Source organism: Oncorhynchus kisutch, linkage group LG15, assembly GCF_002021735.2.
Source record: "Oncorhynchus kisutch isolate 150728-3 linkage group LG15, Okis_V2, whole genome shotgun sequence".
Taxonomy (NCBI): domain Eukaryota; kingdom Metazoa; phylum Chordata; class Actinopteri; order Salmoniformes; family Salmonidae; genus Oncorhynchus; species Oncorhynchus kisutch.
Window position 1 is genome coordinate 4,443,102 of NC_034188.2, and position 23,171 is coordinate 4,466,272.

The 23,171-nt window shown below is 43.4% G+C and overlaps 1 protein-coding gene across 6 annotated transcripts in view; it reads right to left on the reverse strand.

Annotated features, from left to right (window-relative positions):
- The window catches only part of LOC109881682 (RING finger protein 44), a 69,115-nt gene extending 46,275 nt beyond the window's left edge, over window positions 1–22,840 (reverse strand). The window contains exons 1-3 of one of the 6 annotated variants that reach the window (XR_004202972.1): window positions 22,544–22,838; window positions 21,954–21,981; window positions 2,079–2,263 (exon numbers count right to left, since the gene is read on the reverse strand). Coding sequence is in view for 5 of the 6 variants with exons in the window: in XM_031789503.1 (XP_031645363.1) it covers window positions 2,079–2,185 (107 nt within the window). In the remaining variant the exon portion in view is untranslated. Of the gene's footprint in view, window positions 1–2,078; window positions 2,264–11,284; window positions 11,478–21,953; window positions 22,336–22,543 lie in introns of those variants that run through there. The other 5 variants (XM_031789503.1, XM_031789504.1, XM_031789502.1 and 2 more) reach the window with 5 other exon arrangements.
- Between the last annotated feature and the right edge of the window lie 331 nt (window positions 22,841–23,171).

Here is a 23,171-nt window from a genome sequence, read left to right on the forward strand (position 1 = left end):
TGTTTAGGGTGTACTTAGATTGCCTTTAAAAGTAATGTTGTTTTGTTTTGTTTTTTACATAAAAAAAAAAAAAACCGTTATGAACATTACAAGTTAGAGATGTTTAGTGGGGGGAAAAAGGTTCCGGAACAACAGCTAGAATCCAAAGGACATAGTGGTCTCCTTTTCGTATTTTTTTGTTCCGGAACCACAAGTAAGCATGAAACATCAAGAAGACCGTGCGTGGACAATTAACACGATCCGATGTACAGTTGAAGTCAGAAGTTTACATACACTCAATTAGTATTTGGTAGCATTGCCTTTAAATTGTTTGACTCGGGTAAAACGTTTTGGGTAGCCTTCCACAAACTTCCCACAATAAGTTGGGTGAATTTTGGCCCATTCCTCCTGACAGCTGGTGTAACTGAGTCAGGTTTGTAGGCCTCCTTGCTCGCACATGCTTTTTCAGTTCTGCCCTCAAATTTTCCATAAGATTGAGGTCAGGGCTTTGTGATGGCCACTCCAATACCTTGACTTTGTTGTCCTTAAGGCATTTTGCCACTACTTTGAAAGTAAGCTTGGGGTCATTGTCCATTTGGAAGACCCATTTGTGACCAAGCTTTAACTTCCTAATTGAGGTCTTGATGTTACTTCAATATATCCACATAATTTTCCTCCCTCATGACGCCATCTATATTGTGAAGTGCACCAGTCCCTTCTGCAGCAAAGCACCCCCACAACATGATGCTTCCACCCCCGTGCTTCATGGTTGGGATGGTGTTCTCGGCCTGCAAGCCTCCCCCTTTTTCCTCCAAACATAACGATGGTCATTATGGCCAAACAATTATATTTTTGTTTCATCAGACCAGAGGACATTTCTCCAAAAAGTACGATCTTTGTCCCCATGTGCAGTTGCAAACCGTAGTCTGGCTTTTCTATGGTGGTTTTGGAGCAGTGGCTTCTTCCTTGCTGAGTGACCTTTCAGGTTATGTCGATATAGGACTCGTTTTTACTGTGGATATAGATACTTTTTTACCGGGTTCCTCCAGCATCTTCACAAGGTCCTTTGCTGTTGTTCTGGGATTGATTTGCACTTTCCGCACCAAAGTACATTCATCTCTAGGAGACAGAACACATTTCCTTCCTGAGTGGTATGACGGCTGCGTGGTCCCATGGTGTTTATACTTGCGTACTATAGTTTGTACAGATGAACGTGGTACCTTCAGGCATTTGGAAATTTCTCCCAAGGATGAACCAGACTTGTGGAGGTCTAAAGTTTGTTATCTGAGGTCTTGGCTGATTTCTTTTGATTTTCCCATGATGTCAAGCAAAGAGGCACTGAGTTTGAAGGTAGGCTTTGAAATACATCCACAGGTACACCTCCAATTGACTCAAATTATATAAATTAGCCTATCAGAAGCTTCTAAAGCCATGACATAATTTTCTGGAATTTTCCAAGCTCTTTAAAGGCACAGTCAACTTAGTGTATGTAAACTTCTGACCCACTGGAATTGTGATACAATAAATTATAAATTAAATAATCTGCCTGTAAACAATTGTTGGAAAAATTACTTGTGTCATGCACAAAGTAGATGTCCTAACCGACTTGCCAAAACTAGTTTGTTAACAAGAAATTTGTGGAGTGGTTGAAAAACTTGTTTTAATGACTCCAACCTAAGTGTCTGTAAACTTCCGACTTCAACTGTACTTAATAAGACAATTGTCATTATTTTTTGATACAAATACTTTCTTTTTTTTTTTTTACTTTAATTCTGCTATTCTTCAGTTCATGTAAACTGGGAAAATACTGTATCACATACATTCAAATAAGTGCTGTTTGGGCATTTGGTTCATGAATACAGCACAAATGATTCCAAAACCGTATGTAGTAGACCAGAACACACTATACAGGAAACCTCAGGATAGATGGCCCGTCGTCGAATGATGACAGCTGATTCAACAAAAAAAAGGGCTCCGCTTCCCAAAATGGCAACCTATTCCCTTTATAGTGCACTACTTTTGACCAGGGCCTATAGGGTAGTGTACTATATAGGGTGCCATTTGGAACACATCCAAGTACTGAAGGGAGTACTATTCACCTTCTCCTGAGGTGCACTGGGGTGTTGCAGGGCTCTCCTAGGAACCTCCTCTGGTTCAAGGGGGCTGTCGGTGGCCGCCTAGTCACTGCTATTTCCCATGGTCGCATTGGTGACGTCGTGGGGACCGACGAAAAGGAGAGCAGGGGTGCTGGAGGCACTTGTGGCGTCTAACCGCTGTCTTTACCCTGAAAATGAAACAGCATTAAAAACTACTTAACCACACTTCACTAGCACCATTCTCCCTATATAGTACACTACCCTACATGCCCTGGTCAAAAGTTATTGTTGTCTATCAACAATGACAAGCCAGACGGGTCTGACAATCTAGAATATTACTGAGGATAATAGCAGACGATATCGCCACTCCTATTTACTAGAAAGTGTGTGACAATATTCCCACTCCTATTTGCCACATCTTACATTTAAGCCTACTAGAAAGTGTGTGCCCTCAGGCCTGGAGGGAAGCTAAAGTCATTCCGCTACCTAAGAATAGTAAAGCCCTCTTTACAGGCTCAAATAGCCGACCAATCAGCCTGTTACCAACCCTTAGTAAACCTCTGGGAAAAAATTGTTTGACCAGATACAATGCTATTTCACAGTAAACAAATTGACAACAGAATTTCAGCACGCTGATAGGGAAGGACACTCAACAAGCACAGCACTTACACAAATGACAGATGATTGGCTGAGAGAAATTGATGATAAAATGATTGTGGGGGCTGTATTGTTAGACTTCAGTGCAGCTTTTGACATTATTGATCATAATCTGCTGCTGGAAAAACTTGTATTTTATGGCTTTATACCCCCTGCTACAATGTGGATAAAGAGTTACCTGTCTAACAGAACACAGAGGGTGTTCTTTAATGGAAGCCTCTACCACATAATCCAGCTAGAATCAGGAATTCCCCAGGGTAGCTGTCTAGGCCCCTTACTTTTTTCAATCTTTACTAACGACATGCCACGAGCCAATGTGTCTATGTTAGCGGATGACTCAACACTATACACGTCAGCTACTACAGCGAGTGATATCACTGCAACACTTAAAGAGCTGCAGTTAGTGTCAGAATGGGGGCCAAGAAATAAGTTAGCCCTAAATATTTCCAAATCTAAAAGCATTGCATTTTGGACAAACACTTCACTAAACCTTAAACCTCAACTAACTCAACTAACTAACCTCAACCAACTTGTAATAAATAATGTGGAAAATTGAGCAAGTTGAGGTGACTAAACACAGAGGGTGTTCTTTAGCGGCATCATATCAAATATAATTCAGTTATAATCAGGAATTCCCCAGGGTAGCTGTTTAGGCCCCTTGCTTTTCTTTTTTTTTTACTAACAACATGCCACTGACTAAGTAAAGCCAGAGTGTCTATGTATGCGGATGACTCAACACTATACACGTCAGCTACTACAGCGACTGAAATGACTGCAACACTCAACATAGAGCTGCAGTTAGTTTCAGAGTGGGTGGCAAGGAATTAGTTAGCCCTAAATATTTCTAAAACTAAATACATTGTATTTGGAACAAAAACACTCACTAAACCTCAACTAAATCTTGTAATAAATAATGTGGAAAATTGAGCAAGTTGAGGTGATTAAACTGCTTGGTGTAACCCTGGATTGTAAACAGTCATGGTCAAAACATATTGATACAACAGTAGCTAAGATGGGGAGAAGTATGTCCATAATAAGGAGATGCTCTGCCTTGTTAACAACACACTGTCAACAAGGCAGGTCCTACAGGCCCTAGTTTTTGTTGCACCTTTGACTACTGTTCTGTCGTGTGGTCCGGTGCCACAAAAGAGGACTTAGGAAAATTGCAATTGGCTCAGAACAGGAAAGCACGGCTGGCCCCTGGATCTGCACAGAGAGCTAATATTAATAATATTAATAATATGCATGTCAATCTCTCCTGGCTGAAAGTGGAGGAGAGATTGACTTCATCACTACTTGTATTTATTAGAGGTATTGACATTAATGCACCGAGCTGTCTGGCACACAGCTCGGACACCCATGCATACCCCACAAGACATGCCACCAGAGGTCTCTTCACAATCCTTAAGCAGACTATGGGAGGCACACAGTACTACATAGAGCCATGACTACATGGAACTCTATTCCACAGTTACTACATAGAGCCATGACTACATGGAACTCTATTCCACAGTACTACATAGAGCCATGACTACATGGAACTCTATTCCACAGTACTACATAGAGCCATGACTACATGGAACTCTATTCCACAGTACTACATAGAGCCATGACTACATGGAACTCTATTCCACAGTACTACATAGAGCCATGACAACATGGAACTCTATTCCACAGTTACTACATAGAGCCATGACTACATGGAACTCTATTCCACAGTTACTACATAGGTCCATGACTACATGGAACTCTATTCCACAGTACTACATAGAGCCATGACTACATGGAACTCTATTCCACAGTTACTACATAGGTCCATGACTACATGGAACTCTATTCCACATCAAGTAACTGATGCAGCAGTAGAATTAGATTTAAAAAAACAGATAAAAACGCACCTTATGAAACAGCGGGGACTGTGAAGCAACACAAACATTGGCAGACACATGCGTACACACACACACACACATACGATAACACACGCATTATACATACACATGGATTTAGTAGTGTAGATAGGTGGTAGTGGTGGAGTAGGGGCCTGAGGGCACACAAATGTTTTAAAATTGTATAAACTACCTTAATTTTGCTGGACCCCAGGAAGAGTAGCTGCTGCCTTGGCAGGAACTAATGGGGATCCATAATAAACCCCAGGAAGAGTAGCTGCTGCCTTGGCAGGAACTAATGGGGATCCATAATAAACCCCAGGAAGAGTAGCTGCTGCCTTGGCAGGAACTAATGGGGATCCATAATAAACCCCAGGAAGAGTAGCTGCTGTCTTGGCAGGAACTAATGGGGATCCATAATAAACCCCAGGAAGAGTAGCTGCTGCCTTGGCAGGAACTAATGGGGATCCATAATAAACCCCAGGAAGAGTAGCTGCTGCTTTGTCAGGAACTAATGGGGATCCATAATAAACCCCAGGAAGAGTAGCTGCTGTCTTGGCAGGAACTAATGGGGATCCATAATAAACCCCAGGAAGAGTAGCTGCTGCCTTGGCAGGAACTAATGGGGATCCATAATAAACCCCAGGAAGAGTAGCTGCTGCTTTGTCAGGAACTAATGGGGATCCATAATAAACCCCAGGAAGAGTAGCTGCTGCCTTGGCAGGTACTAATGGGGATCCATAATAAACCCCAGGAAGAGTAGCTGCTGCCTTGGCAGGAACTAATGGGGATCCATAATAAACCCCAGGAAGAGTAGCTGCTGTCTTGGCAGGAACTAATGGGGATCTATAACAAACCCCAGGAAGAGTAGCTGCTGCTTTGGCAGGAACTAATGGGGATCCATAATAAACCCCAGGAAGAGTAGCTGCTGACTTGGCAGGAACTAATGGGGATCTATAACAAACCCCAGGAAGAGTAGCTGCTGACTTTGCAGGAACTAATGGGGATCTATAACAAACCCCAGGAAGAGTAGCTGCTGCCTTGACAGGAACTAATGGGGATCTATAACAAACCCCAGGAAGAGTAGCTGCTGCTTTGGCAGGAACTAATGGGGATCCATAATAAACCCCAGGAAGAGTAGCTGCTGACTTGGCAGGAACTAATGGGGATCCATAATAAACCCCAGGAAGAGTAGCTGCTGACTTGGCAGGAACTAATGGGGATCCATAATAAACCCCAGGAAGAGTAGCTGCTGCCTTGGCAGGAACTAATGGGGATCTATAACAAACCCCAGGAAGAGTAGCTGCTGCCTTGGCAGGAACTAATGGGGATCTATAACAAACCCCAGGAAGAGTAGCTGCTGCTTTGTCAGGAACTAATGGGGATCTATAATAAAGGTCCATCAGACCAGAGAAGCTTGTTTCTCATGGTCATAGTCCTTTAGGTGTCTTTTGGCAAACTCCAAGCGGGCTGTCATGTGCCTTTTACTGAGGAGTGGCTTCTGTCTGACCACTCAACCATAAAAGGACTGATTGGTGGAGTGCTAAAGAGATGGGAGAACCTTCCAGAAGGACAACCATCTCCACAGAGGAACTCTGGAGCTCTGTCAGAGTGACCATTTGGTTCTTAGTCACCTCCCTGACCAAGGCCCTTCTCCCCCGATTGCTTTGGCCGGGCGACCAGCTCTAGGAAGAGTCTTGGTGGTTCCAAACTTCTTCCATTTACGAATGATGGAGGCCACTGTGTTTTTAGGGACCTTCAATGCTGAAATGTTTTGGTACCCTTCCCCAGATCTGTGCCTCGACACAATCCCGTCTAAGAAACGCTACGGACAATCCTTCGACTTCACGGCTAGGTTTTTGCTCTGACATGCACTGTCGACTTTGGGAACTAATAAAGACAGGTGTGTGCCTTTCCAAGTCATGACCAATCAATTGAATTTAGCACAGGTGGACTCCAAGTTGTAGAAACATCAAGGATGATCAATGGAAACCGGATGCACCTGAGCTCAATTTTGAGTCGCATAGCAAAGGGTTTGAATACTTATTTCCATAAGTAATCTGTTTCTTTTTTAATACAAGTGCAAAACAAAAATCTAAAAACCTGTTTTCGCTTCGTCATAATGGGTATTGTGTGACTAAAGAATTATGATTTCATCCATTTTATAATAGAGCTGTAATGTAACGAAATGTGGAAAAAGGGAAGGGGTCTGAATACGGGTAGCCTAGTGGTTAGAGCGTTGAATTAGTAACCGAAATGTATAAAATCGAGCACACAACCACACAATCTCCATAGACAAACATTGGCAGTAGAATGGCCTTACTGAAGAGCTCAGTGACTTTCAACGTGGCACCGTCATGGGTTGCCACCTATTCAACAGTCAGTTCGTCAAATTTCTCCCCTGCTAGACCGGCCCGGTCAACTGTAAGTGCTGTTGTTGTGAAGTGGAAACGTATAGGAGCAACAACGGCTCTGTGGCAAAGTGGCAGGCCACACAAGCTAACAGAACAGTACCGCTGAGTGCTGAAGCACAAATAATCATCTGTCCTCAGTTGCAACACTCACTACCGAGCTCCAAAATGCCTCTGGAAGCAATGTCAGCACAATAACTGTTTGTGGGGAGCTTCCTTAAATGGGTTTTCATGGCTGAGCAGCAGCACACAAGCCTATGATCACCATGCGCAATGCCAAGCGTCGGCTGGAGTGGTGTAAAGCTCGCCACCATTGGAACAGTGGAATCGCCTTCTCTCGAGTGATGAATCACGCTTCACCATCTGGCAGTCCGACGGACGAATCTGGATTTGGCATAGTGCTAACTGTAAAGTTTGGTGGAGGAATAACGGTCTGGAGCTGTTTTTCATGGTTTGAGCTAGGCCCCTTAGTTACAGTGAAAAGAAATCCTAACACTATAGCATACAATGACATTCTAGATTATTCTGTGCTTCCAAATTTGTGGCAACAGTCTGGGGAAAGCCCTTTCCTGTTTCAGCATAACAATGACTCCATGCACAAAGCGAAGTCCATACAGAAATGGTTTGTCAAAATCAGTGTGGAAGAACATGACTGGACTGCACAGATCCCTGACCTCAACTTCATTGAACACCTTTGAGATTAATTGGAATGCTGACTGCGAGCCAGGCCTAATCGCCCAACATCAGTGGTCGACCTCACTAATGTTTGTGGCTGAATGGAAGTCCCCACAGCAATGTTCCAACATCTAGTGGAAAGCCTTCCCAGAAGAGTGGAGGCTGTTATAGCAGCAATGTTCCAACATCTAGTGGAAAGCCTTCCCAGAAGAGTGGAGGCTGTTATAGCAGCAATGTTCCAACATCTAGTGGAAAGCCTTCCCAGTAGAGTGGAGGCTGTTATAGCAGCAATGTTCCAACATCTAGTGGAAAGTCTTCCCAGAAGAGTGGAGGCTGTTATAGCAGCAATGTTCCAACATCTAGTGGAAAGTCTTCCCAGAAGAGTGGAGGCTGTTATAGCAGCAATGTTCCAACATCTAGTGGAAAGCCTTCCCAGTAGAGTGGAGGCTGTTATAGCAGCAATGTTCCAACATCTAGTGGAAAGCCTTCCCAGTAGAGTGGAGGCTGTTATAGCAGCAATGTTCCAACATCTAGTGCAAAGTCTTCCCAGAAGAGTGGAGGCTGTTATAGCAGCAATGTTCCAACATCTAGTGGAAAGCCTTCCCAGTAGAGTGGAGGCTGTTATAGCAGCAATGTTCCAACATCTAGTGGAAAGTCTTCCCAGAAGAGTGGAGGCTGTTATAGCAGCAATGTTCCAACATCTAGTGGAAAGTCTTCCCAGAAGAGTGGAGGCTGTTATAGCAGCAATGTTCCAACATCTAGTGGAAAGCCTTCCCAGTAGAGTGGAGGCTGTTATAGCAGCAATGTTCCAACATCTAGTGGAAAGCCTTCCCAGTAGAGTGGAGGGTGTTATAGCAGCAATGTTCCAACATCTAGTGGAAAGCCTTCCCAGAAGAGTGGAGGCTGTTCTAGCATCTAGTGGAAAGCCTTCCCAGAAGAGTGGAGGCTGTTCTAGCATCTAGTGGAAAGCCTTCCCAGAAGAGTAGAGGCTGTTATCGCAACAAAAGGTGGGACCAACTCCATATTAATGCCTATGATTTTGGAATGAGATGTTCGACGAGCAAGTGTCCACATACTTTTGGTAATGTAGCGTATATATGACAAATACTTATTTCCCACCATAATTTGCAAATAAATTCATAAAAATCGTACAATATGATTTTCTGGATTTTTTTTCTCATTTTGTCTGTCATAGTTAAATTGTACCTATGATGAAAATTACAGGCCTCTCATCTTTTTAAGTGGGAGAACTTGCACAATTGGTGGCTGACTAAATACTTTTTTGCCCCACTGTATCAAATGATTTCTGGGTAACAATTAAGTACCTTACTGTAATATAAACAGTGGATATAGAAAGTCACCACCCCCCTTTCAATATGTTCACCTTTTGTTGCTTTACAGCCTAAAATGAAAACGCATCAAATCTAACTTCTTCCAGCTTTATTTACACAACAGTAACCCACAATATCCAAGTGAAATGGTTTATTTTTTTACTTAAAACAGTAAAATACCCTATTTGGATAAGTGGACTCCCCCCCTCTGAGTTAATACTTGGTGGATCCGCCATGAGTCTTTAAATACGTCTCTACTAACTTTGCACACCTAGACTGTGAAATATTTGCCCATTCTTCCATTGCAGAATTGTTCAAGCTCAGTCAAAATTGAATTGCGACCACTCATGGACTGCACTCGAGTCATTCCACAGATTCTCAAATGGGATTTAGGTCAGGGCCATTGACTAGGCCACCCAAGGACTTTCGCCTTCTTGCGCTTCAGCCACTGTACGGTTGCTTTAGGTCATTGTCATGTTGAGACGTGAACCATCTTCAACTTCCTGGCCGAAGGCTGCAGGTTCTCCTCAAGAATCTTTTTTTTTTTCTCTCCACTGTCCATTTTCCCTTCTATCCTGACAAGCGTTCCAGTCCCTGTTGAAGAGAAACACCCTCACAACAGGATGCTGCCCCCGCCGTGCTTTACTGCAGGCGTGGCGCCCTTCGCTGCAGGCGTGGCGCCCTTCGCTGCAGGCGTGGCGCCCTTCGCTGCAGGCGTGGCGCCCTTCGCTGCAGGCGTTTTTAGAGTAAAAAAAAAATTTTTAAATGATTTTTTTTAAATCCCACTTGGGATATTGTGGGTCACTTTGTGTAAATAAAGCTGTAAAACGTCAGATTGTTTGCGTTATCCTTTCAGGTTGTAAAGCAACAAAAAGTGAACATTTCAAAAGAGGGTGGTGACTTTCTATACCGACTGAATATCTTACTGCATTATATCAACTCGTTTCTGGGTAACAATTTAGTACCTTACTGTAATACATTTATTTATTTTTATTTTTAAATGGGCAAAAATAGTTTAAGCAAACAACTATTTCTCAACAAGAATTTTGCTAGGACTGTCTGGGAGTGGTCTGAGTGGGGAGGGGTAAAACTGAACACTAGCTGTTATTGGCAGAGAGGCTTGGAACTCTTTGTTATTGGTCTATTAACTCATTTACCGCATGGTGATGTCACCATGGAAAGCATAAACTCACCCGCATCCAAACCTGCAACTATCTGGATATATAACACTTGTCACACTTTTACAGTGTTAAGTTTCATCATCTGTTGTACAATATGAGATAAAACACGGAGGAAAAATGGATTGACTGCACTAGGCCTTTAATTTAAGATGTAATTAACTTTCTATCCGACTGAAAAATAATTCTGTACTAACTTAAATCGCTCTGGATAAAAGCATCTGCTATATACAAACGTCTAGCGTATCTAGCGAGATGTGCAAGTTGCAATGCATTTATCGTCATGGTAAATAAGAATTTGTTCTTAACTGAATTGCCTAGTTAAATAAAAGGTTAAAATAAAAATCAAAAAATGTTAATGATACAGGCAGCCCATTCTGATATTTCTTCCACTGAATGGTCCTTTGGCCAAGTCCGATTTTTTCACACCAGATCTTTTTCAGAGCTGATACGATTAGTCAAAAGACCAATTAGTAACAAAAAAAGTAATTGGACTGTCGGTATAAAACGCAGCCAAAGAAATGTTGGACTATTTGACATCATCAGCTTGTAAATAGGGGGCGCTGTATCTAACTGAAACAAAAACAAGGAAAGCCATGTGCTCAGAGAGAAACAAAGCAACAACAAAGGACGAGGTGTTAGCTTGCTAAATAAGTAGCAATAATAGATTTGTTTCACACTTCAATAAGACAGGCAGCAACGATAAAGCATCTAACGTTACACTTCTATTTTAGTTTCAAGTTGCATTGCTGATATTCCATGATGCTAATGCATTTAGCCTCAAAAAGCACAAAAGACATGGCTTGCAATGGACACAGGAGCTAGCTAGCCGTTATAAGCCAAGGAGGTAGCCATCCACCGTCAACCACAGTTTTACAGTGTGCAACACATGCACAAAATAATATCAAGCTTCTCAATTCATATTTCAAAAATATCCTAGCTATCATCAATAGCTAAATGCATAAAAGGAACACATGATTAGCGAGCTAGGTAACTGTAGCCAGGTTAGCTAATCATGTTTCCCTTTTAGCTAACTGAGCATGCAGAACTAGCTAGACATCTTTAGCTTACTTGCTTTAGTCTCAAATCGAAAGACGAGGGATGCACGACCTGAGGTTATGTTAGCTATGAGATGGGGAGTGCAAATGCAGAGTCGTTTTCAAGTTTGACAGGTGCCCTTGGTGTCTGACGTTTCAGCTGCGACGACAAAAGGGCAGATAGATCTCTTTAGCTTAGCGAGCTGCCTCCTGGTTAACGTTGGCTGTGTTGTTATGCTAGTAGATATAGGCTATTTGCATAGTCCATCCATCATTCTAAAGAAATAAAATATATAAAATAATGTTTCTATATTATATATATAAAATAGCAAATGTTAAATATATAATATTAATAAACAGTTTTTATTTATACATGTAAACTAGAATAAAACTACTTCGTTTAGAATGATTCATTTCCGATAAATGTATTGATAACATTCAATAAGAAAAGGTTGTAGTTAGTTGTTTTTGATGAAGCCACACCTCTCTCCTGCGCTAGTGTTAAAAACACCAAATCACAAACAACAGACGTGCCTGAAACCAATTATTATTTATATCTACATACACCCTGTGAGGATGTGAATCCGTGATCACAAATACAATAAATTCAAGAAACCATACAGACCCGACACAGATACAGCTTTGATGCTGAACAGATTAAATTAAGCAACTCAACCAAGCACAGCTTGTAAAAAGGACTTAGAACCAGCGTTGTCAAACTCATTTAGCCCCTGTGGCGCATTTGGTCTTCTAGAGGTCTGGAGGACTACACTGAATGTCCTCTATCCATTGTTTTGGAATTTACCATGCTCCCTGACTGTCTAGCTTCCATTTTGGTGATTACTGTTATTTATTTAACCAGGCAAGTCAGTGAAGACCAAATTCTTATTTACAATGACGGCCGAACCCTCCCCTAACCCGGACGACTCTGGGCCAATTGTGCACCGCCCTATGGGACTCCCGATCACGGCTGGTTGTGATACAGCCCGGGATCGAACCCGGGTCTGTAAGTGACGCCTCTAGCACAGCGCCACTCGGTACGGACAAGAAACACTAAATGTAGGTTGATTCTCACTTCTCCACCGTTTCTATCTGGTTTTAGTGATTTGAAAGTATAGTGATTGGTCCCCCCCCCCCCCAAAAAAACCAGATCTAAAATATACTGAACAAATATATAAACGCAATAGGAAACAATTTCATTTATTTGACTGAGTTACAATTCATGAGGAAATCAGTTAATTGAAATAAATTCACGAGACCATAATCTTTGGATTTAACATGACTGGGAATACAAATATGCATATGTTGGTCACAGGTACCTTAAAAAAAAAATGGGCCTCAGGATTGAGTCACGGTATTTTTGTGCACTCAAATTGCCATCAATGAAATGCAAGTGATCGTTGTCCGTAGCTTATGCCTGCCTGCCCGCCAATTACATAACCACACCGCCACCATGGGGCATTCTGTTCACAACATTGACATCAGCAAAACGCTCGCCCACATCAAATCAAATCAAATCAAATCAAATGATTTGAAAAAACGCTCGCCCACATGACGCCATACACATGATCTGCGGTTGTGAAGCAGGTTGGACATACTGCCAAGTTCTCTAAAATGATGAAGGTGGCTTATGGTAGAGAAATTAATTAAATTATCAGGCAAAAGTTCTGGTGGACATTCCTGCAGTCAGCATGCCAATTTCACTCGCGCTCAAAACATCTGAAAAATCTGAAACATTCTGTCCAAAAATGATGCAGAAAAATGTATCCATGCTTTTGTCACTTCTAGGTTAGACTACTGCAATGCTCTACTTTCCGGCTACCCAGATAAAGCACTAAATAAACTTCAGTTAGTGCTAAATACGGCTACTAGAATCCTGACTAGAACCAAAAGATTTGATCATATTTCTCCAGTGCTAGCCTCCCTACACTGGCTTCCTGTCAAGGCAAGGGCTGATTTCAAGGTTTTACTGCTAACCTACAAAGCATTACATGGGCTTGCTCCTACCCATCTCTCTGATTTGGTCCTGCCGTACATACCTACACGTACGCTACGGTCACAAGACCGTAGCGTCCTAATTGTCCTTAGAATTTCTAAGTAAACAGCTGGAGGCAGGGCTTTCTCCTATAGAGCTCCATTTTTATGGAATGGTCTGCCTACCCATGTCAGAGACGCAAACTCGGTCTCAACCTTTAAGTCTTTACTGAAGACTCATCTCTTCAGTGGGTCATATGATTGAGTGTAGTCTGGCCCAGGAGTGGGAAGGTGAACGGAAAGACTCTGGAGCAACGAACCGCCCTTGCTGTCTCTACCTGGATGGTTCCCCTCTCTCCACTGGGATTCTCTGCCTCTAACCCTATCACAGGGGCTGAGTCACTGGCTTACTGGTGCTCTTTCATACCGTCCCTAGAAGGGGTGCATCACTTGAGTGGGTTGAGTCACTGATGTGATCTTCCTGTCTGGGTTGGCGCCCCCCCCTTGGGTTGTGCCGTGGCAGAGATCTTTGTGGGCTATACTCAGCCTTGTCTCAGGATGGTAAGTTGGTGGTTGAAGATATCCCTCTAGTGGTGTGGGGGCTGTGCTTTGGCAAAGTGGGTGGGGTTATATCCTTCCTGTTTGGCCCTGTCCGGGGGAATCATCGGATGGGGCCACAGTGTCTCCTGACCCCTCCTGTCTCAGCATCCAGTATTTATGCTGCAGTAGTTTATGTGTCGGGGGGCTAGGGTCAGTTTGTTACATCTGGAGTACTTCTCCTGTCTTATCCGGTGTCCTGTGTCCTTATTAGGTATGCGTTTCTCTAATTCTCTCTTTCTTTCTCTCTCTTGGAGGACCTGAGCCCTAGGACCATGCCTCAGGACTACTTGGCATGATGACTCCTTGTTTCAACTGTTCTGCCTACGGCTATGGAATCCTGACCTGTTCACCGGACGTGCTACCTGTCCCAGACCTATTTGACCATGCTGGTCATTTATGAACATTTGAACATCTTGGCCATGTTCTGTTATAATCTCCACCCGGCACAGCCAGAAAAGGACTGGCCACCCCTCATAGCCTGGTTCCTCTCTACGTTTCTTCCTAGGTTTTGGCCTTTCTATGGAGTTTTTCCTAGCCAACTTGCTTCAACACCTGCATTGCTTGCCGTTTGGGGTTTTAGGCTGGGTTTCTGTACAGCGCTTTAAGATATCAGCTGATGTACGAAGGGCTATATAAATAAATTTGATCTGTGGCATTGTGTTGTGTGACAAAACTGCACATTTTAGTGGCCTTTTGTCCCAGCACAAGGTGCACCTGTGTAATGATCATACTGTTTAATCTGATTCTTGATATGCCACACCTGTCAGGTGTCCGTTTGGTGCCTAATGAATACCACTCAATAGTCTTGAGGTAGCATGTAACCATAGCCGCAGGAAGTTTGAAAAACCTGAATATAAACACTTTTTAAGTAGTGCAGTGGGTATTTAGTAATCAGACCAATATAGCCTCCCCCTGCCTTCCCATGGTAGTTAGTTAGTCATGTTGGCACAGCCTGCTAGGTTAGTCATGTTGGCACAGCCTGCTAGGTTAGTCATGTTGGCACAGCCTGCTAGGTTAGTCATGTTGGCACAGCCTGCTAGGTTAGTCATGTTGGCACAGCCTGCTAGGTTAGTCATGTTGGCACAGCCTGCTAGGTTAGTCATGTTGGCACAGCCAGCTAGGTTAGTCATGTTGGCACAGACTGCTAGGTTAGTCATGTTGGCACAGACTGCTAGGTTAGTCATGTTGGCACACCCTGCTAGGTTAGTCATGTTAGCACAGCCTGCTAGGGTTAGTAATGTTAGCACAGCCTGCTAGGGTTAGTCATGTTAGCACAGCCTGCTAGGGTTAGTCATGTTAGCACAGCCTGCTAGGGTTAGTCATGTTAGCACAGCCTGCTAGGTTAGTCATGTTAGCACAGCCTGCTAGGGTTAGTCATGTTAGCACAGCCTGCTAGGGTTAGTCATGTTAGCACAGCCTGCTAGGGTTAATCATGTTGGCACAGCCTGCTAGGTTAGTCATGTTAGCACAGCCTGCTAGGGTTAGTCATGTTAGCACAGCCTGCTAGGGTTAGTCATGTTAGCACAGCCTGCTAGGTTAGTCATGTTAGCACAGCCTGCTAGGTTAGTCATGTTAGCACAGCCTGCTAGGGTTAGTCATGTTAGCACAGCCTGCTAGGGTTAGTCATGTTAGCACAGCCTGCTAGGGTTAGTCATGTTAGCACAGCCTGCTAGGGTTAGTCATGTTAGCACAGCCTGCTAGGTTAGTCATGTTGGCACAGCCTGCTAGGTTAGTCATGTTAGCACAGCTTGCTAGTAGGTTATTCATGTTAGCACAGCCTGCTAGTAGGTTATTCATGTTAGCACAGCCTGCTAGTAGGTTATTCATGTTAGCACAGCCTGCTAGTAGGTTAGTCATGTTGGCACAGCCTGCTAGGTTAGTCATGTTAGCACAGCCTGCTAGGTTAGTCATGTTAGCACAGCCTGCTAGGTTAGTCATGTTAACACAGCCTGCTAGGTTAGTCATGTTAACACAGCCTGCTAGGTTAGTCATGTTAACACAGCCTGCTAGGTTAGTCATGTTAGCACAGCTTGCTAGTGGGTTATTCATGTTAGCACAGCCTGCTAGTAGGTTATTCATGTTAGCACAGCCTGCTAGTAGGTTAGTCATGTTGGCACAGCCTGCTAGGTTAGTCATGTTGGCACAGCCTGCTAGATTAGTCATGTTGGCACAGCCTGCTAGATTAGTCATGTTAGCACAGCCTGCTAGGTTAGTCATGTTAGCACAGCCTGCTAGTAGGTTAGTCATGTTAGCACAGCCTGCTAGTTAACATCAGGCTATGATGCTGCACATAACGAATCAATCACAGATAGATCTAGACTTGACAGAAGACATGAAATAGACAAGATGGCGGCGTACACGTTGTTGAATTACTTCATGGAGCAAAAAAAAGATTTTATTTTAACAGCATTTTTTTTTAAATCAAACGGACCCCCTTGTACTTGGATACAGACATGTTATGAGACTCCGGTTTCCACGAATCGAGGACGACGGTAGTGTCGCTAAAGCCAAGCTAAGGTTGGTCAAACATTTTACACCAAACAGTACCTATCCTGTTACTCCCAGTAATGGACACCAAAATAATATTTGGTTAAATCCCATGATCTCTGTAGCTTAGACAGCTTAGAGCAATATCACTATAAGTCTATCACCTTTGCCCAGACAGAAGGCAAACAAAGATTGCCGCCAACTGCTGGCGACTCTGCCTGTTGTTTCATGTCCCACATTTTATAGTCTCACGTGTAAACTAGTCACAACAAGGCAGATGGAACCTAAACCATATGGGAGGAGGGGGGGGGGGGGGGGGTACACATACATTCTGTTTCAGACAACAATTCTACTGACAGATGACAACTTTCACTACATTTGTTAAAGGGGCAATCCAGGATTAATACATTATTATTATTATTTATTACTTTAAAATGTGTGATATGGATGTCCAGTGCTTGGCTCTATAGCTCTGTCTAGGAATATGAGAGTAGTTCAATTTATCCAGTCTCATCCCTCAACTGTATATCGAAACAAAAGACGGGGGTTTGTTCGACTTTCAGGATTGCCCCTCTGTCATTCTATGTACTTTCTACTAGTAACTCTCTCTATAGGATCTCAGCCAGTTACATCCTCTCCCTCTAAACCAGACAGCCTTAGGGAACCAGTCTGTCATTTCCCTTCATGAACAGTAGAGAAACTGTCAGAAGAGGCCCTAAAAATGGTCAAAGACTCCAGCCACCCAAGTCATAGACTGTTCTCTCTGCTACCGCACGCCAAGCTGTAGCGATGGACCAAGTTTGGAACCAACAGGAACCTAAAAACAGCTTCTACCGCCAAGCCTTAAGATTGCTAAATAGTTAAAATAGTTAACCAATAGCTACCCGGACTATCTGCATTGATCCTTTCTACACTCTTTTGACTCGTCACATACCGCAGCTGTTACGGTTTATTAATCTGTCCTGTTACCTAGTCACTTTATCTACCTCCAATGACCTCATAACCCCTGCACGTCGACTCGGTGCTGGTACCCCGTTCATTTAGCCAATGTTATTGCTACTCATTGTGTATTTATCCCTGGTGTTATTTCTCTTTTCCTCTCTGTTTGGGAAGGACCCACTGTTAGTCAACACCTGTTGTTTATAAAAGCATGTGACAAATAACATTTGATTTTGATTTGTACTTGTCCCGTAACACTGACTACAAGAAGTCACATACAGTAACATTGATACACAATGTGTTTTTTTTCTTTCTCTCCAACATATACTTGTGCATGCATGCAGCACAACTGAGACAGTATGCTGGTTTATGACTCGTAACCAAAATGACTTGACATGTAGCCTAGGCATAGTAAAAAGTATATATTTTTATATACAGGAACGAATTTGCAAAAACATATAATATGTGGCTAACGTTTGCTAGGTGGCTAACGTTTGCTAGGTGGCTAACGTTTGCTAGGTGGCTAACGTTTGCTAGGTGGCTAACGTTTGCTAGGTGGCTAACGTTTGCTAGGTGGCTAACGTTTGCTAGGTGGCTAACGTTTGCTAGGTGGCTAACGTTTGTTAGGTGGCTAACGTTTGTTAGGTGGCTAACGTTTGTTAGGTGGCTAACGTTTGCGAGGTGGCTAACGTTTGCTAGGTGGCTAACGTTTGCTAGGTGGCTAACGTTTGCTAGCACTAGGGGTTAGGGGTTAAGATTATGGTTAAGATTAGGGTTAGTCAATGGGTAACTAAAAGGGTTAAGGTTAGGGGAACAGTTAACTAACATAAGTAGTTGCAAAGTTGCAAGAAAATTAAAAAAAAGTAGTAGGTAAGTTGCTAATTAGCTAAAAATGATCAAATGGTCCGTGATGAGATTCGAACATGCAACCTTCGGGTTGCTCAACGTTTGCGTTACACGCCCGCCCATTCAGCCTTCTTTTACGTTTGCCTTATATCTTATGTAATCATACCAAAACGTAACATATCATACTAATTTGAGAGTCCCGGATTTAAATGAACTATGTTACGTCTATCATGAGACCAGTCTGAGACAACACTAAACCCTGTTTATCCTATCCAACAGATAGCACTGTAGGCCATGTGTAGCCTAGTCTGTGGTTTCCTCACAAGTGATAGCATACAGTAATCTATATGTGACCCCACAGAGGACTCTGGCCCCACAGAGGACTCTGGCCCCACAGAGGACTCTGGCCCCACAGAGGACTCTGGCCCCACAGAGGACTCTGGCCCCACAGAGGACTCTGGCCTCTTAGCCAATTAGGTAACACATGCAACTCTGGAAGGCCAAATTAGGGCTTAATTGTCAGGAACGGGGCCTTGATTTGTTATAACACGACTTGTTATGGCTGTGGGTATAAAGTGTTTAAAAGTCTTGAGTATGGTTACATGCACACAATAATGATATATTTGTAGAAAGTCAGATTGATATAATTATTCAATTAAAATGTTTACATGCTTTGCGATTTCCCTAATAATGATGTTTACATGGAGACATCTGAGATCAGGCTACCTGATGGCACTCTGATAAATGCAGAAAATCACCAATCAAAATAAACATTCTACCACAGCGACCATGTTATTTTGTGAACCATATTTGATTCTGAGTTCGGACATATTAAGTTGGTATGTGGAAAACTAGCTCTATACATTCAGTTTTTCCGAACTCACGACACTCGCACCATTTTAGATAAGCATGCTCCGTTCAAAAAAATTCAGAACTAAGAACAGATATAGCCCTTCGTTCACTCCAGACCTGACTGCCCTCGACCAGCACAAAAACATCCTGTGGCGGACTTCAATAGCATCGAATAGTCCCCGCGATATGCAACTGTTCAGGGAAGTCAGGAACCAATACACGCAGTCAGTCAGGAAAGCAACGGCCAGCTTCTTCAGGCAGGAATTTGCATCCTGTAACTCTAACTCCAAAAAGTTCTGGGACACTGTGAAGTCCATGGAGAACAAGAGCACCTCCTCCCAGCTGCCCACTGCACTGAGGCTAGGTAACACGGTCACCACCGATATATCCATGGTTATCGAAAACTTCAAGCATTTCTCAACGGCTGGCCATGCCTTCCTCCTGGCTACTCCAACCTCGGCCAACAGCCCCCCCCCCCCCCCCCCCCCCCGCAGCTACTCGCCAAAGCCTCTCCAGGTTCTCCTTTACCCAAATCCAGATAGCAGATGTTCTGAAAGAGCTGCAAAACCTGGACCCGTACAAATCAGATGGGCTTGACAATCTGGACCCTCTATTTCTGAAACTATCCGCCGCCATTGTCGCAACCCCTATTACCAGCCTGTTCAACCGCTCTTTCATATCGTCTGAGATCCCCAAGGATTGGAAAGCTGCCGCAGTCATCCCCCTCTTCAAAGGGGGAGACACCCTGGACCCAAACTGTTAGACCTATATCCATCCTGCCCTGCCTATCTAAGGTCTTCGAAAGCCAAGTCAACAAACAGGTCACTGACCATCTCGAATCCCACCGTACCTTCTCCGCTGTGCAATCTGGTTTCCGAGCCGGTCACGGGTGCACCTCAGCCACACTCAAGGTACTAAACGATATCATAACCACCATCGATAAAAGACAGTACTGTGCAGCCGTCTTCATCGACCTTGCCAAGGCTTTCGACTCTGTCAATCACCATATTCTTATCGGCAGACTCAGTAGCCTCGGTTTTTCTGATGACTGCCTCACCTGGTTCACCAACTACTTTGCAGACAGAGTTCAATGTGTCAAATCGGAGGGCATGCTGTCCGGTCCTCTGGCAGTCTCTATGGGGGTGCCACAGGGTTCAATTCTCGGACCGACTCTTTTCTCTGTATATATCAATGATGTTGCTCTTGCTGCGGGCGATTCCCTGATCCACCTCTACGCAGACGACACCATTCTGTATACTTCCGGCCCGTCCTTGGACACTGTGCCCTCTAACCTCCAAACGAGCTTCAATGCCATACAACACTCCTTCCGTGGCCTCCAACTGCTCTTAAACGCTAGTAAAACCAAATGCATGCTTTTCAACCGTTCGCTGCTTGCACCCGCACGCCCGACTAGCATCACCACCCTGCATGGTTCCGACCTAGAATATGTGTACCTAGGTGTCTGGCTAGACTGTAAAATCTCCTTCCAGACTCATATCAAACATCTCCAATCTAAAATCAAATCTAGAGTCGGCTTTCTATTCCGCAACAAAGCCTCCTTCACTCACGCCGCCAAACTTGCCCTAGTAAAACTGACTATCCTACCGATCCTCGACTTCGGCGATGTCATCTACAAAACACCAACACTCTACTCAGCAAACTGGATGCAGTTTATCACGGTGCCATCCATTTTGTTACTAAAGCACCTTATACCACCCACCACTGCGACATGTATGCTCTAGTCGGCTGGCCCTCGCTACATATTCGTCGCCAGACCCACTGGCTCCAGGTCATCTACAAGTCCATGCTAGGTAAAGCTCCGCCTTATCTCAGTTCACTGGTCACGATGGCAACACCCACCCGTAGCACACGCTCCAGCAGGTGTATCTCACTGATCATCCCTAAAGCCAACACCTCATTTGGCCGCCTTTCGTTCCAGTTCTCTGCTGCCTGTGACTGGAACGAATTGCAAAAATCGCTGAAGTTGGAGACTTTTATCTCCCTCACCAACTTCAAACATCTGCTATCTGAGCAGCTCATCGCTGCAGCTGTACATAGTCTATCGGTAAATAGCCCTCCCAATTTTACCTACCTCATTCCCATACTGTTTATATTTATTTACTTTTCTACTCTTTTGCACACCAATATCTCTACCTGTACATGACCATCTGATCATTTATCACTCCAGTGTTAATCTGCAAAATTGTAATTATTTGCCTACCTCCTCATGCCTTTTGCACACAATGTATATAGATTTTTTTTTCTACTGTGTTATTGACTTGTTAATTGTTTACTCCATGTGTAACTCTGTGTTGTCTGTTCACACTGCTATGCTTTATCTTGGCCAGGTCGCAGTTGCAAATGAGAACTTGTTCTCAACTAGCCTACCTGGTTAAATAAAGGTGAAAAAAATGAAAAAAGAAAGCCCCATAGTGGAGGTGTCATGATACCCATAAACTCTAGCGGTCAAACAGGGAAATAGTTCCAATTGTTTATCCACCATTCATTTTGCTTTAAAACTGCAAAAATGTTATTTGCACCCCATGAACAAAAATGTGTCGAATTCCAAGAAATACCCTTTAAACCTGCTAAATTCCCTCCAACAAGATGGATGTGAACAGTTTGTGTCATGAACAGTGCTTGTGCCCATAGAAATAGACGTGGCGTGTGCGCAGCGGGGCGCGGGATGTTCCCCAGAGCTGGAGCTATAGAACTACACTACACTACACAAGTGAAAAAGTTTGGGAACACCTGCTCTTGAAAGGCTTGGTCGGTTCTAGCACATGCGTAGATCAAACACCGCTTGATCACAGTTTAGGGTGTTTACGTGTCCTTATAATTCGAAAGATTTAGAAAATCTGGTGTTTTAATCGGGGTATGCTAACTTCGATTTTGCTCTTATGCGGATTAAGATAAACATAGTATGGTGTTTACAGTACTATTATATAATCTCCCTACTGCCATAATCACTATCGATTTATTACTATGCATGTAAAGGTACTCACGATAGAAGTCCTTGCACAGGATCGTTATCTGTGGAATAAAATGAAGTGGGCCTGTTACGGGAGACAGACAGTGCGAATTGCCTTAGACCAAAGAAAGAAATGGTGTCTTCAGAAGTCTATTGATCCAGTATACATATTTTGCCTAGAAACATTACATCATGTATTATGTCTGAGCATCTTATCTGCACGTCAGCCCTGGCTGTCCGATTGCTTCACTGCAGAGAAAAACACTGCAATGTTGCAGACGGAAATATCACTAAAAAGAGGAAGGAGACCAATGCATTCTTATTGGGATGTTCTAATCATCTTTCAATAGACATAACACCTGTTCGTAAAATGGGAGATAGGAAACGGTCTCTATCCTTGCGCTATAGACCCTGTGCAGAATGTAAACATGACTCTCTCTCTCTCTCTCTCCCCTAGCCAGATACAAAACAAGGAGGGGCTCAAGGCAGTCTAGGGGAAAAGACAAACAGCGAAGCCCAACGCAGCCCCTGGAAAAACTGCAAAGCCAGCTAGCACGCAAACAGAAACAGAACACCTATGCAAACTGTAGTGACAACTTGATAAATATAGTCCAACATCGTTACCTGATTTGTCAATTAGCAAGCATTTGATTTAATTATATTTCTCCTTGTAATTCTTCATATCTCGTTCATATTTTCGGTGCGGCATTATCGTCAGCTGTTCCAATGTGGAATATTCCGTGGATTTCACCACTATTATAAAGAAAGGTACAAACATTATACCTTGTATTCCAAAACGCCTGAAACCAACATCCTACACGGGATTTCTGACTAGACGCCGCCAAATTGTAATCACAATATACTCCAGTTGATTGTACATGGCCGGTAGAAAACCCCGACACTTGTTTTGGGTTTGGCAGTAAACGTTTTACCCCCATTTGGGCGCATTTGAGAGAGCGCACTCCATCCTGTCAGATTTACCGTAATGACAGTATGAGTGTGACCGAAAAACATCCCCAATGTCATGTGTCGGCGGTCAAGATCACTTGAATATAAGTAGGTCATTGGCCTCTAAAATCGAAGGGATTTTTACTGTATATTCCCATTTGTTTTAGTTTGTATCAATTCAACATCACTATCATGCACACGATGGTCATTAGTATCCTTCCAAGACTGTGGTAGAACACCCCTATAGTATTAAACTACACAACACACACCCCAAAAGTACTACACTATACACATCCCTATAGTA